At 44.0% G+C, this 13,792-nt stretch overlaps 1 protein-coding gene across 1 annotated transcript in view; it reads left to right on the top strand.

Moving 5' to 3' along the window:
- Positions 1-9,466, top strand: part of LOC126337009 (chromodomain-helicase-DNA-binding protein 7) — a gene marked incomplete at its 3' end in the record, with an annotated part of 254,459 nt that extends 244,993 nt beyond the window's left edge. The window contains 1 exon segment of the mRNA XM_050001259.1: positions 9,169-9,466. Within this exon segment, the coding sequence (XP_049857216.1) occupies positions 9,169-9,466 (298 nt within the window).
- Between the last annotated feature and the right edge of the window lie 4,326 nt (positions 9,467-13,792).

Genomic DNA, 13,792 nt, shown 5'->3' with positions numbered 1-13,792 from the left:
ACCAGCTTTCTGATTATCGACCAGCTTTCTGATTATCGACCAGCTTTCTGATTATCGACCAGCTTTCTGATTATCGACCAGCTTTCTGATTATCGACCAGCTTTCTGATTATCGACCAGCTTTCTGATTATCGACCAGCTTTCTGATTATCGACCAGCTTTCTGATTATCGACCAGCTTTCTGATTATCGACCAGCTTTCTGATTATCGACCAGCTTTCTGATTATCGACCAGCTTTCTGATTATCGACCAGCTTTCTGATTATCGACCAGCTTTCTGATTATCGACCAGCTTTCTGATTATCGACCAGCTTTCTGATTATCGACCAGCTTTCTGATTATCGACCAGCTTTCTGATTATCGACCAGCTTTCTGATTATCGACCAGCTTTCTGATTATCGACCAGCTTTCTGATTATCGACCAGCTTTCTGATTATCGACCAGCTTTCTGATTATCGACCAGCTTTCTGATTATCGACCAGCTTTCTGATTATCGACCAGCTTTCTGATTATCGACCAGCTTTCTGATTATCGACCAGCTTTCTGATTATCGACCAGCTTTCTGATTATCGACCAGCTTTCTGATTATCGACCAGCTTTCTGATTATCGACCAGCTTTCTGATTATCGACCAGCTTTCTGATTATCGACCAGCTTTCTGATTATCGACCAGCTTTCTGATTATCGACCAGCTTTCTGATTATCGACCAGCTTTCTGATTATCGACCAGCTTTCTGATTATCGACCAGCTTTCTGATTATCGACCAGCTTTCTGATTATCGACCAGCTTTCTGATTATCGACCAGCTTTCTGATTATCGACCAGCTTTCTGATTATCGACCAGCTTTCTGATTATCGACCAGCTTTCTGATTATCGACCAGCTTTCTGATTATCGACCAGCTTTCTGATTATCGACCAGCTTTCTGATTATCGACCAGCTTTCTGATTATCGACCAGCTTTCTGATTATCGACCAGCTTTCTGATTATCGACCAGCTTTCTGATTATCGACCAGCTTTCTGATTATCGACCAGCTTTCTGATTATCGACCAGCTTTCTGATTATCGACCAGCTTTCTGATTATCGACCAGCTTTCTGATTATCGACCAGCTTTCTGATTATCGACCAGCTTTCTGATTATCGACCAGCTTTCTGATTATCGACCAGCTTTCTGATTATCGACCAGCTTTCTGATTATCGACCAGCTTTCTGATTATCGACCAGCTTTCTGATTATCGACCAGCTTTCTGATTATCGACCAGCTTTCTGATTATCGACCAGCTTTCTGATTATCGACCAGCTTTCTGATTATCGACCAGCTTTCTGATTATCGACCAGCTTTCTGATTATCGACCAGCTTTCTGATTATCGACCAGCTTTCTGATTATCGACCAGCTTTCTGATTATCGACCAGCTTTCTGATTATCGACCAGCTTTCTGATTATCGACCAGCTTTCTGATTATCGACCAGCTTTCTGATTATCGACCAGCTTTCTGATTATCGACCAGCTTTCTGATTATCGACCAGCTTTCTGATTATCGACCAGCTTTCTGATTATCGACCAGCTTTCTGATTATCGACCAGCTTTCTGATTATCGACCAGCTTTCTGATTATCGACCAGCTTTCTGATTATCGACCAGCTTTCTGATTATCGACCAGCTTTCTGATTATCGACCAGCTTTCTGATTATCGACCAGCTTTCTGATTATCGACCAGCTTTCTGATTATCGACCAGCTTTCTGATTATCGACCAGCTTTCTGATTATCGACCAGCTTTCTGATTATCGACCAGCTTTCTGATTATCGACCAGCTTTCTGATTATCGACCAGCTTTCTGATTATCGACCAGCTTTCTGATTATCGACCAGCTTTCTGATTATCGACCAGCTTTCTGATTATCGACCAGCTTTCTGATTATCGACCAGCTTTCTGATTATCGACCAGCTTTCTGATTATCGACCAGCTTTCTGATTATCGACCAGCTTTCTGATTATCGACCAGCTTTCTGATTATCGACCAGCTTTCTGATTATCGACCAGCTTTCTGATTATCGACCAGCTTTCTGATTATCGACCAGCTTTCTGATTATCGACCAGCTTTCTGATTATCGACCAGCTTTCTGATTATCGACCAGCTTTCTGATTATCGACCAGCTTTCTGATTATCGACCAGCTTTCTGATTATCGACCAGCTTTCTGATTATCGACCAGCTTTCTGATTATCGACCAGCTTTCTGATTATCGACCAGCTTTCTGATTATCGACCAGCTTTCTGATTATCGACCAGCTTTCTGATTATCGACCAGCTTTCTGATTATCGACCAGCTTTCTGATTATCGACCAGCTTTCTGATTATCGACCAGCTTTCTGATTATCGACCAGCTTTCTGATTATCGACCAGCTTTCTGATTATCGACCAGCTTTCTGATTATCGACCAGCTTTCTGATTATCGACCAGCTCTCTGATTATCGACCAGCTCTCTGATTATCGACCAGCTCTCTGATTATCGACCAGCTCTCTGATTATCGACCAGCTCTCTGATTATCGACCAGCTCTCTGATTATCGACCAGCTCTCTGATTATCGACCAGCTCTCTGATTATGAGTCAAACTTGTTTGTGGCACAATCTTGTGTATCATTAATGTAGAGTCGAAGATCTTAGACTCATTAGAGAATGAACATTATCGTCATATTTACATTACTGGTACTTATTGTGAATGTGTAGAAAGTGATGGGGTATAGTGTATATTCTGCAACTTTTTTCTGAGTACCTTTTAAAAATGTTTTGTATTCAATTTTTCATTGACAGCCAGAAATAAGCCTAGTGTGAAAAATGATTTACTTGGAGAGAGCATCTGCGAAGTGACTTCTAAAATTGTTTATATTGTAAAGCTTAAAATTTTCTACACTTTACGCCAAATACTTACAAAGATGCAGATCTTCAAAGGAATTATAAAATTCTCACATAATAATAATAATAATAATAATAATAATAATAATAATAATAATAATAATAATAATAATAATAATAATAATAATAATAATAATTAAAAAATGGGTTTCAGCAATATAATTTTAATTGCATAACTTTCAAAAAATGCCTATTGTTGATGCCTCTAATGGCAAGTTCTGAATGTCAAGATTAGCTCCCACTTATCTTCAATGGAATGCTCATTTCTGCTGAGGATCGTAAAAATGGCAGAAATAGTTTTTCATGGTGGATGATTTGAAGTGTCAAAATTTGACAAGCGCATAAACACATCCAACCTACAAATATGATTTCATTTCCTATCAGTTACATTTGTATTTCAAAAATGAAAGTTACCATTAATGAAACTACCATGTAACAGAATTACTGAAAAAAAGTTAATGCCTATGGTCCAAAGGGCATGTCATTGGGTATCTGATTATCCCTCCATGGTGATGTCAATTAGGGTTTCCCCTCTTTTTAATCCTCCTCAGCATCTTCCTCCTCCTGAAGTCCATCTCAGGTTAATTCTCATGTGCATGACCACAACAATATTTGCTAATGGCAGATTGCGAGGGTCCTGCTTCTTTGCTGCTCTCATTTGTACAAGAAATGATTGCCAGTAAGGAGTCTACTGCAGCATTCTTTTTGTTTTGGGAATTACTCTCCTCTGTAAGTGTCCAGCCCCAAACTGATGGAATTATATTGTTATGTAGCCATGCCTAGTCTTGTAGTTAGGTTCAAAAAGGATATGTCATTGGTTAGCATCTCAAGTTTGTATTTTGGATTTAGTTGGACCTTTCATTTGCTTCAGAAATTTGGCCTGCTTTTGCCTCTAGCTGTTTGAAAATACCAGGGATTTTTCTTGTGGATGATGCCAACTTTCTGTTTGCCTTGTCATAATGAGACTGAAGTAGTGTCACACCTGCTTGCCATAAGAAGGGAAACAATATCCTGTGGGTTGAAAATGCATGATGTTGATGAGTACAGAATGCTGGATGAATTATACTTCCAACTCTACTGGGAATACAGGTTATTTTGAGAAGAGGCTAATGCTGTCAGCTATGCTAGGGCATCTACTTATTTATCTGTGATGCTAACACTGTCATAGTTGGCAGACTTTGATATAGAGATATTCATTATCATTACATTGTCATCTTGTATTATCAAGTGTGCCCATTACTGTTAATTGAGTTATCAGTAGTGAAATAAAGTTGTGTTATTTGATTAAAAATTTCCTGTGAGGTAGGTACTGTGTAGAATTTTGTGGGTGAGTACAGTATAACCTGATATGTTTGGTAACAGATGTCACTAGGATACTTGTTTAGCTGTCTGCCCCTGATAGCTGAGTGGTCAGTGTGACACACTGTCAATCCTAAGGGTCCAGGTTCGATTCCTGGCTGGGTCGGAGATATTCTCCGCTCAGTGACTGGGTGTTGTGTTGTCCTAATCATCATCATCATCGTTGCATCCCCATCGACATGCAAGTCGCCGAAGTGGCATCAAATCGAAAGACTTGCACCAGGCGAGCAGTCTACCCGACGGGGCCGTCATCACACGCCTTATTATTATTATTATTATTATTATTATTATTATTATTATTATTATATTTGTATAGCATTATTAAAGTTTAGTTCATGGGATACGAGCGGAAGTACTGAATCCATAGAGCAATACTATGTTAAGAAGTCCCACACCCCACCCCTCCTCTTACCTTTTCTGAAGAAGGCTTTGGCTGAAAACTAAGTGTTCAGCAGCAATCTTTTCATTGTGCCTGTCTGCAGCTCACCGTGTCATCTTTACCGTGAATAGCAGTCTGTTCTCTTCCTTATGTTGTTGATATTCCAACATGGAATTTCCATTAACAGATATCAGAGACCCTATGTTGGTTATCATTTCCTGAGTTCTCATATTTGGCTGGCCTTGCATGATGCCTCTATGTTGTAGATAAAGTTTTTACTCCACCATGGTACTGCTACTTTAAATCTAATATTAATGTTCAACAATGTAGGAAATGGTAGAGTGCTACTTACCATAAAAGTAACACATTAAGTTGCAGACATGCACAATCGAGAATCTTACAAGTAAGCTTTCAGTCACAACCGAAACTGAGAAACACACACCATTTGTTCACACAAGCAAACACATCTCATGTACACATGATTGCCAACTCCTGCAGCTCAAGCCCAGCTGCTGTAATTGTGCATTCTTGTTAAAATAAAGATAAGTTGGTGGGAGACTTACAACATCATTTTACCACTAAGTAACTTGGATAAATAACGATGTGCAGTGGTGGTTTGGTTTCTTCTCTGTGCAATATTTTCTCGTGGTGGAGGTAGAAATTGTAAACTGACCTGTCACAGAAGTAATGAAGTATTGTTTACTCCAACGCATAGGTAACTTAAAATCAAAGAAAGTGAAAAATGATGAGTTGAATATAAATATACTGCTCCATAAATAGCTTACTGTAGAAGTCACACCGAAGAGAGAAGAAAATTTACTGTGGACTTAACAGAAATGATCTGCTAGCTAGGCACATAATCATCTGGCACGCGTTGTCATTATAGTCCGAGAGGACCATCTATTGGAAACAATTGTTTGCTTTATTGAGTGACTTGTCATTGTGTGACAACTGCTATGTAATGTCCATGTTAATTGCATTGTTACTGAATATCAGCACTTATGTCTTTTGTTCTCTCCCAATTTATGAATCTCACGCCAGTGTTACACTTCCATCCTATAATGAGTAAAACTTGTAAATTGACTTCTTGCTGACCATCCTCTTCGGTGTCCTTTATGTTACAAGGATAACGAGGTACATCTTGTGAAATAACTACTACTTAATCATCTATCATTATCTTCTCAATCTAAATGTAGCAAATGCTAATTACTAATTTTTATAAAACAGCCTGTTTGTGAAATACATACCTATTTACTCGAACCTAAGCCACACTTTTTTCCAGTTTTTGTAAGCCAAAAAACTGCCTGCGGCTTAGAATAGAGTGCAAAGCAACTGAAAGGTGTGAAAAATGTTGGTAGGTGCCGCCACAACTAACTTCTGCCGTAGAATATATGTACTGCTACACAGGCATGCTTTTCAAGCACGAAGATAAATACTGGTGCCAAAACCTCTGTGTCAGTAAATAAATTATAAAAGAAGGTGGAAGACAACCTTTCTTTTTTTTCCCGCCGCGAGTTTCGACCACTGCATTTTCATACATTACCCAAGAAGTAAATACAAATTCCGTATTGTTCATCTTCGAATGTAGCAGCATTTCAATGTACTTCGAAAATCCGACTGGCAAGACTGTTTGGGATGTTCGTCAATATGGCCAACTCTACGTTCTGAATTTTTTCGTACCTCTGAGAAGAGATGGTGCTAATACGAACTTTTATGAATTATGAATCACATGCAGTATTCTCTTCACCATACGAATAATACAAATATAAACATTTTGCCATGTATTGTTTCGTGTTTGCTGCTATCTCATTTAAATCCTGCCTGCCTAATAAACTACGAAACTAGAGTGAGACAACAGCAAACGTGGAAGAATATACATATCATGTCATGTTTATATTTGTGTTATTCTTATGCCTAATAGTGGTACAGTCAGAAATGAAGCATGGCAATTGACTAGATTTTTAAATCTAAGATGGCTCTAATTTCTGTGCGGAATGTAATGTACTAAAAAGGCACCTGCAAAGATTTTCAAACGGAGAAAAAAGTTCACTAAACTCTCATTCAGAACATCATCTGTCATACAGTGTCTGTTATTTGGTTCTTGTTGATCATTATCAAAAAAAAGCAGCACTGTATGTAACAACAAATAGCAGTCTCTTTCCATTGTTTCGCTAATGAGACGATTCCCCCCGCCCTTGCCCTCCCAAAATTTTTTTTTATTTTTTTTTTTTTTTTTTTTTTTTTTTTTAAATTGAGAAAAAATTGTAGCGGTGGTAGCGTGCACAAAAGCAAGCCATGCCGCGAGCGGCAACAGGCCGTAAACACTCATTATCAGAATGCGACAAAGAATGCACGACACAGTACAATAATGCATTTTCAGCTTAGAGTGACATAAACGCCTATAACAAAGAGAACAGCACTTGTCAGGTCAAAGAAAAATCTGCAATCAATTCAAACCAGACGAAGTACGTGAAAAAGGAAGGGTACTCTTATAAATACGGATGGAGCGCCTGACACACAGCAATGGCTACCTGATAAAGTTTAACTGCTAAGCTTAAGACTCGAACCAAACTACTGTAGCTGTATTGCCATTCATTCGACCTAAATTGTATCTCCTATTACAGTGGACCAACTTTGTTTCGTTTTGGAGGTGTGGCCTAAAACTTTTCTCCTCCTTGAATTTCGAGTCTCAAATTTCAGGTGCGGCTTAGATTCGGGAAAATTTTTTTTCCCTTGATTTCGAGTCTCATTTTTTAGGTGCGGCTTAGATTCGAGTAAATACGGTATATGTAACTAGCATTAAACACTTCATGCAATCTTCTCCTTTTGTTCCTTACATTAGATGAACAGTAAAAAATGTATCCTCATGCAGGATGAGCCTGAATTTTTATAGGACCCCAGTTGTCATTGCCACCTATGAACCCACATGTACAACAGCTAAACACTTTTAATATTGCAACTAAACTGTGTTACTGAGTATGTACTACATGATCTGATTATTTCACTTGATATTCATAATAGTGAGGAAGGCATTTGGTTCTATTACTGGATTGCACTTGCAGGGTTTGATTTAAATATGATTAAATTAGTGTGAAGCATGAGGTACAATTATGAGTTTATGCAGTGTTATTATGTAGATCATAAGGGCAGCATTAGATGAACAGTAAAAAATGTATCCTCATGCAGGATGTGCCTGAATTTTTATAGGACCCCAGTTGTCATTGCCACCTATGAACCCACATGTACAACAGCTAAACACTTCTAATATTGCAACTAAACTGTGTTACTGAGTATGTACTACATGATCTGATTATTTCACTTGATATTCATAATAGTGAGGAAGGCATTTGGTTCTATTACTGGATTGCACTTGCAGGGTTTGATTTAAATATGATTAAATTTGTGTGAAGCATGAAGTACAATTATGAGTTTATGCAGTGTTATTATGTAGATCATAAGGGCAGCAGAAGGTTGCTGTACAAAAATACTGTACATCATCCTACATCTTTGAAGAAATCATGAAATAGTGATACAGATTCCATATGATGTTGCCATGGGATTTGATACCCCAATACACCAGACAGATATTTAACAATATGATATATATATTTTATATAGGATTTCTTTCATGATTGCTGTGAATCAGAGATAGGTATAGTTCTGTGAAAACATTGTATGAGATCAATACAACAAACAAACCTCCCTAAACTCTATATTGCTTAAGAACCTCAAAGCAAAACGTTATATCACAAATACCAGCTAATGTGCTCTCAGCAATGATGCTATTCATTTAAACTATTTTACAACATTGAGTCCACTGTTGGCATTGTACACCTTGCAGTTGTACATTTGAGCCACCATGTTAACTGAACAGCACATGTTATGTAATGCCAAGCTGTTATTGCTACACACACTGTAGTGTTTGTGGCCACTGCAGCAGAAAATGACATTTGTCAGTAGTCAAAGCATGTCCCTCGAGATAAGTGTATATAGAAGTCACTGTGTTGACTGCTTCTGCCACTCATCCTGGGATCTTTTAATATACTAAACAATTGTTACAAAGTGGTGAATGGAAGCCAGTAGGGATGCCTGTCCTTCATTTCAGTTCAACAGTTACGTGCTGAAGTCACAGAAGCTGTTAATTCTTTTACGAGGTGTATTCAAATACTACAGGATGTTGGTTGTTACAAGAAATTATTCATTAGAGACAATTTTTACTGTGGGATTTAGTTTCCTAGAAACCTGATTCACTTTTCTGCCTAATTGTCATTCACTTGCAAACACTTCTCATAATATAAATTGTCTTGAAAGGTACTGTAGTAAATTCTATTAAAACAATAAGCTCATGAAACTGTACTTAGGGGAGTGTTAAAAATCAGTAGCTCTGAAATATCATAACCGTTTGGTATCCACTATTCTATTCTATTCTATTCCAGACAAGACAGCATCTGAAGTAAGTTAATGCAACTATTTTGCTGTAGATTCACAAGACTGCAAATTACACTATGCTGTCATTCCAGGATCACGTACTCCAGACAAGACTACAACATATTATTCATGCTGTCGAACATAAAGAATGGCCAGTACCACGGAATTTCTCATCGAGCAGTATTCAGAATAATGTTTCTAGTACAGGAGAACTGGATCTAAGTTGTCATGAAACACCTGATGTTACACCTAAACGAGAAACATCAACGCCAATGTCATTGTCAGAAGGCTCAGAAGTTATTACCATAACTACAGATCATGGTGCTTCTAGGGTCTCTTCGTCAAAGAAGAGAAAGAGACACATAGCAATTGATGTTGAGACAGAAAGAGGTAAGGTAGACCTCATTATTATTTAACGTAAATGTAAACATTTTATTTGCCATATAGCGAAGATGCAGTCACAGATAGACACAAAAAAAGAGGACAGTGTGTTTTCAATTGCCTGAGACTGCAATGGCACTTGTGTGTGTGGAGGGGGGGGGGGGGGGGGGCGATTTTGACGAAGGCCATTGGCCAAAAGCTTCAAGTGTGAAAGTCTTTTGTTGTGCCTATCTATGATTCAGCATCTCCGCTATATAGTAACAACTTTCCTTCTCATAATATTGTTACATTCCATCTGCATTTTCCATTGTTTGATTTAAACATTTTATTTTTGTAATTAGAGATTGGCTATCAAGAGCCATGGCAAAAGAAAGCAGTTGTAAACAAGAATGAGCATCAAAGGAGAGTGCTAGAAAATTCAGGCAAAATGAATCGGGACAATATGTAAATAAAACTCAGCCTTAAAACACATATAGGAGCACAACACATTGCTTATTCACTAACCTCATAACTTTGCGAAAATTGACATAATGTCTTCAGAGATAAAATCCGCAATTGATTGTTTTAAAACAGATTTATTATCTGTCTTGATTGCACTAGTATTTGGAAATGAGTCGTTTCATTACAGCATGAACCGTCCTCAAATCTGCAGACAACAGTAAAATAATTAATCTGCAAATACTTTATGAAAATGCAAAATATTACCATAACATGCCATAATCAAACATCAAACACACCAGAGTGCACCAACTGACACCTAAGTTTGTGTGTTATGTCACGTAGTAATACAATGGTTTGGTAGAAGGCATGTTATCGCTGCAGTCCACTAGGTTACTGTCAGTAACTGTTAAATTTGTCAAATTTGATTGAAACATGTACAGCTACACTGAATTAACATTTTTTTTTTTTTATTTTTTTTTTTTTTTTTTTTTTGCATGGTGAGAATACTGTTATTGGAGGTACTAATTTAAAATCTGTGGTTTGTCAAGGTCAAAAAGTATTATAAATACATCATACAATTTTAGAAATTATGACTGCGGTTTCCATCTCCTTGGTGTTGCTGTAGGCCTGGCTTTGTTCTGGCATGCTTCCTCCTGTGAAAACTGTATTGATGTTATGGGACAAGCCGACCAGTCATCTAAAGACTGCCACAGTGAACAGAGGACCATGCAGTAGAGCCCCTTCACCGGTGTTGGCCAAAGCAAACGTGTTACAGATATGCCATTGCAAGCATTCTCTCATTTGTCACCTTCGGCTTAGACATGTGACAATCATCACCTGAGTAAGCTGTTATAAATGTTTAAATAAGCATAATGATTGAATTTGTTCTTCTTATCAGAATTAGATTTGGATATTGCTTTTTATGAGTGTGAATTGCAAGTGCCTTGTAGAGGTTAGTGTATCAAACCTTTTGTGCTGTATATGGGATGGCCAAATTTTACTCAGTTTTCGTGCTGGAACACTTATTAAGTTTTTGATATGTGCCCAGACACTGTTAGTCTCTCTCTCTCTCTCCCGCTCTCTCTCTCTCCCGCTCTCTCTCTCTCTCCCGCTCTCTCTCTCTCTCCGCTCTCTCTCTCTCCCGCTCTCTCTCCCTCCCGCTCTCTCTCCCTCCCGCTCTCTCTCCCTCCCCGCTCTCTCTCCCTCCCGCTCTCTCTCCCTCCCGCTCTCTCTCCCTCCCGCTCTCTCTCCCTCCCGCTCTCTCTCCCTCCCGCTCTCTCTCCCTCCCGCTCTCTCTCCCTCCCGCTCTCTCTCCCTCCCGCTCTCTCTCCCTCCCGCTCTCTCTCCCTCCCGCTCTCTCTCCCTCCCGCTCTCTCTCCCTCCCGCTCTCTCTCTCTCCCTCCCGCTCTCTCTCTCTCCCTCCCGCTCTCTCTCCCTCCCGCTCTCTCTCTCTCCCGCTCTCTCTCCCTCCCGCTCTCTCTCCCTCCCCGCTCTCTCTCCCTCCGCTCTCTCTCCCTCCCGCTCTCTCTCCCTCCCGCTCTCTCTCCCTCCCGCTCTCTCTCCCTCCCGCTCTCTCTCCCTCCCGCTCTCTCTCCCTCCCGCTCTCTCTCCCTCCCGCTCTCTCTCCCTCCGCTCTCTCTCCCTCCCGCTCTCTCTCCCTCCCGCTCTCTCTCCCTCCCGCTCTCTCTCCCTCCCGCTCTCTCTCCCTCCCGCTCTCTCTCCTCCCGCTCTCTCTCTCCCTCCCGCTCTCTCTCTCTCCCTCCCGCTCTCTCTCTCTCCCTCCCGCTCTCTCTCTCTCCCTCCCGCTCTCTCTCTCTCCCTCCCGCTCTCTCTCTCTCCCTCCCGCTCTCTCTCTCTCCCTCCCGCTCTCTCTCTCTCCCTCCCGCTCTCTCTCTCTCCCTCCCGCTCTCTCTCTCTCCCTCCCGCTCTCTCTCTCTCCCTCCCGCTCTCTCTCCCTCCCGCTCTCTCTCCCTCCCGCTCTCTCTCCCTCCCGCTCTCTCTCCCTCCCGCTCTCTCTCCCTCCCGCTCTCTCTCCCTCCCGCTCTCTCTCCCTCCCGCTCTCTCTCCCTCCGCTCTCTCTCCCTCCCGCTCTCTCTCCCTCCCGCTCTCTCTCCCTCCCGCTCTCTCTCCCTCCCGCTCTCTCTCCCTCCCGCTCTCTCTCCCTCCCGCTCTCTCTCCCTCCCGCTCTCTCTCCCTCCCGCTCTCTCTCCCTCCCGCTCTCTCTCCCTCCCGCTCTCTCTCCCTCCCGCTCTCTCTCCCTCCCGCTCTCTCTCCCTCCCGCTCTCTCTCCCTCCCGCTCTCTCTCCCTCCCGCTCTCTCTCCCTCCCGCTCTCTCTCCCTCCCGCTCTCTCTCCCTCCCGCTCTCTCTCCCTCCCGCTCTCTCTCCCTCCCGCTCTCTCTCCCTCCCGCTCTCTCTCCCTCCCGCTCTCTCTCCCTCCCGCTCTCTCTCCCTCCCGCTCTCTCTCTCCCGCTCTCTCTCCCTCCCGCTCTCTCTCCCTCCCGCTCTCTCTCCCTCCCGCTCTCTCTCCCTCCCCGCTCTCTCTCCCTCCCGCTCTCTCTCCCTCCCGCTCTCTCTCCCTCCCGCTCTCTCTCCCTCCCGCTCTCTCTCCCTCCCGCTCTCTCTCCCTCCCGCTCTCTCTCCCTCCCGCTCTCTCTCCCCTCCCGCTCTCTCTCCCTCCCGCTCTCTCTCCCTCCCGCTCTCTCTCCCTCCCGCTCTCTCTCCCTCCCGCTCTCTCTCCCTCCCGCTCTCTCTCCCTCCCGCTCTCTCTCCCTCCCGCTCTCTCTCCCTCCCGCTCTCTCTCCCTCCCGCTCTCTCTCCCTCCCGCTCTCTCTCCCTCCCGCTCTCTCTCCCTCCCGCTCTCTCTCCCTCCCGCTCTCTCTCCCTCCCGCTCTCTCTCCCTCCCGCTCTCTCTCCCTCCCGCTCTCTCTCCCTCCCGCTCTCTCTCCCTCCCGCTCTCTCTCCCTCCCGCTCTCTCTCCCTCCCGCTCTCTCTCCCTCCCGCTCTCTCTCCCTCCCGCTCTCTCTCCCTCCCGCTCTCTCTCCCTCCCGCTCTCTCTCCCTCCCGCTCTCTCTCCTCCGCTCCCGCTCTCTCTCCCTCCCGCTCTCTCTCCCTCCCGCTCTCTCCCCCTCCCGCTCTCTCCCCCTCCCGCTCTCTCTCCCTCCCGCTCTCTCCCCCTCCCGCTCTCTCCCCCTCCCGCTCTCTCTCCCCTCCCGCTCTCTCTCCCCTCCCGCTCTCTCTCCCTCCCGCTCTCCTCCCCTCCGCTCTCTCCCCCTCCCGCTCTCTCCCCCTCCCGCTCTCTCCCCCTCCCGCTCTCTCCCCCCTCCCGCTCTCTCCCCCTCCGCTCTCTCCCCCTCCCGCTCTCTCTCCCTCCCGCTCTCTCTCCCTCCCGCTCTCCTCCCGCTCTCTCTCCCTCTCGCTCTCGCTCTCGCTCTCGCTCTCTCTCCCTCTCGCTCTCGCTCTCGCTCTCGCTCTCTCTCCCTCTCGCTCTCGCTCCCTCTCCCTCTAGCTCTCGCTCCCTCTCCCTGTAGCTCTCGCTCTCGCTCCCTCTAGCTCTCGCTCTCGCTCCCTCTAGCTCTCGCTCTCGCTCTCGCTCTCGCTCCCTCTCCCTCTAGCTCTCGCTCTCGCTCTCGCTCCCTCTAGCTCTCGCTCTCGCTCTCGCTCCCTCTCCCTCTAGCTCTCGCTCTCGCTCTCGCTCCCTCTCCCTCTAGCTCTCGCTCTCGCTCTCGCTCCCTCTCCCTCTAGCTCTCGCTCTCGCTCTCGCTCCCTCTCCCTCTAGCTCTCGCTCTCGCTCTCGCTCCCTCTCCCTCTAGCTCTCGCTCTCGCTCTCGCTCCCTCTCCCTCTAGCTCTCGCTCTCGCTCTCGCTCCCTCTCCCTCTAATCTGTCTCGCGTGTGT

Source organism: Schistocerca gregaria, chromosome 2 (genome assembly GCF_023897955.1).
Source record: "Schistocerca gregaria isolate iqSchGreg1 chromosome 2, iqSchGreg1.2, whole genome shotgun sequence".
Classification (NCBI taxonomy): domain Eukaryota; kingdom Metazoa; phylum Arthropoda; class Insecta; order Orthoptera; family Acrididae; genus Schistocerca; species Schistocerca gregaria.
The sequence above is the reverse complement of the archived record's forward strand: the minus strand, read 5'-3'. Positions and strand labels throughout refer to the sequence as shown.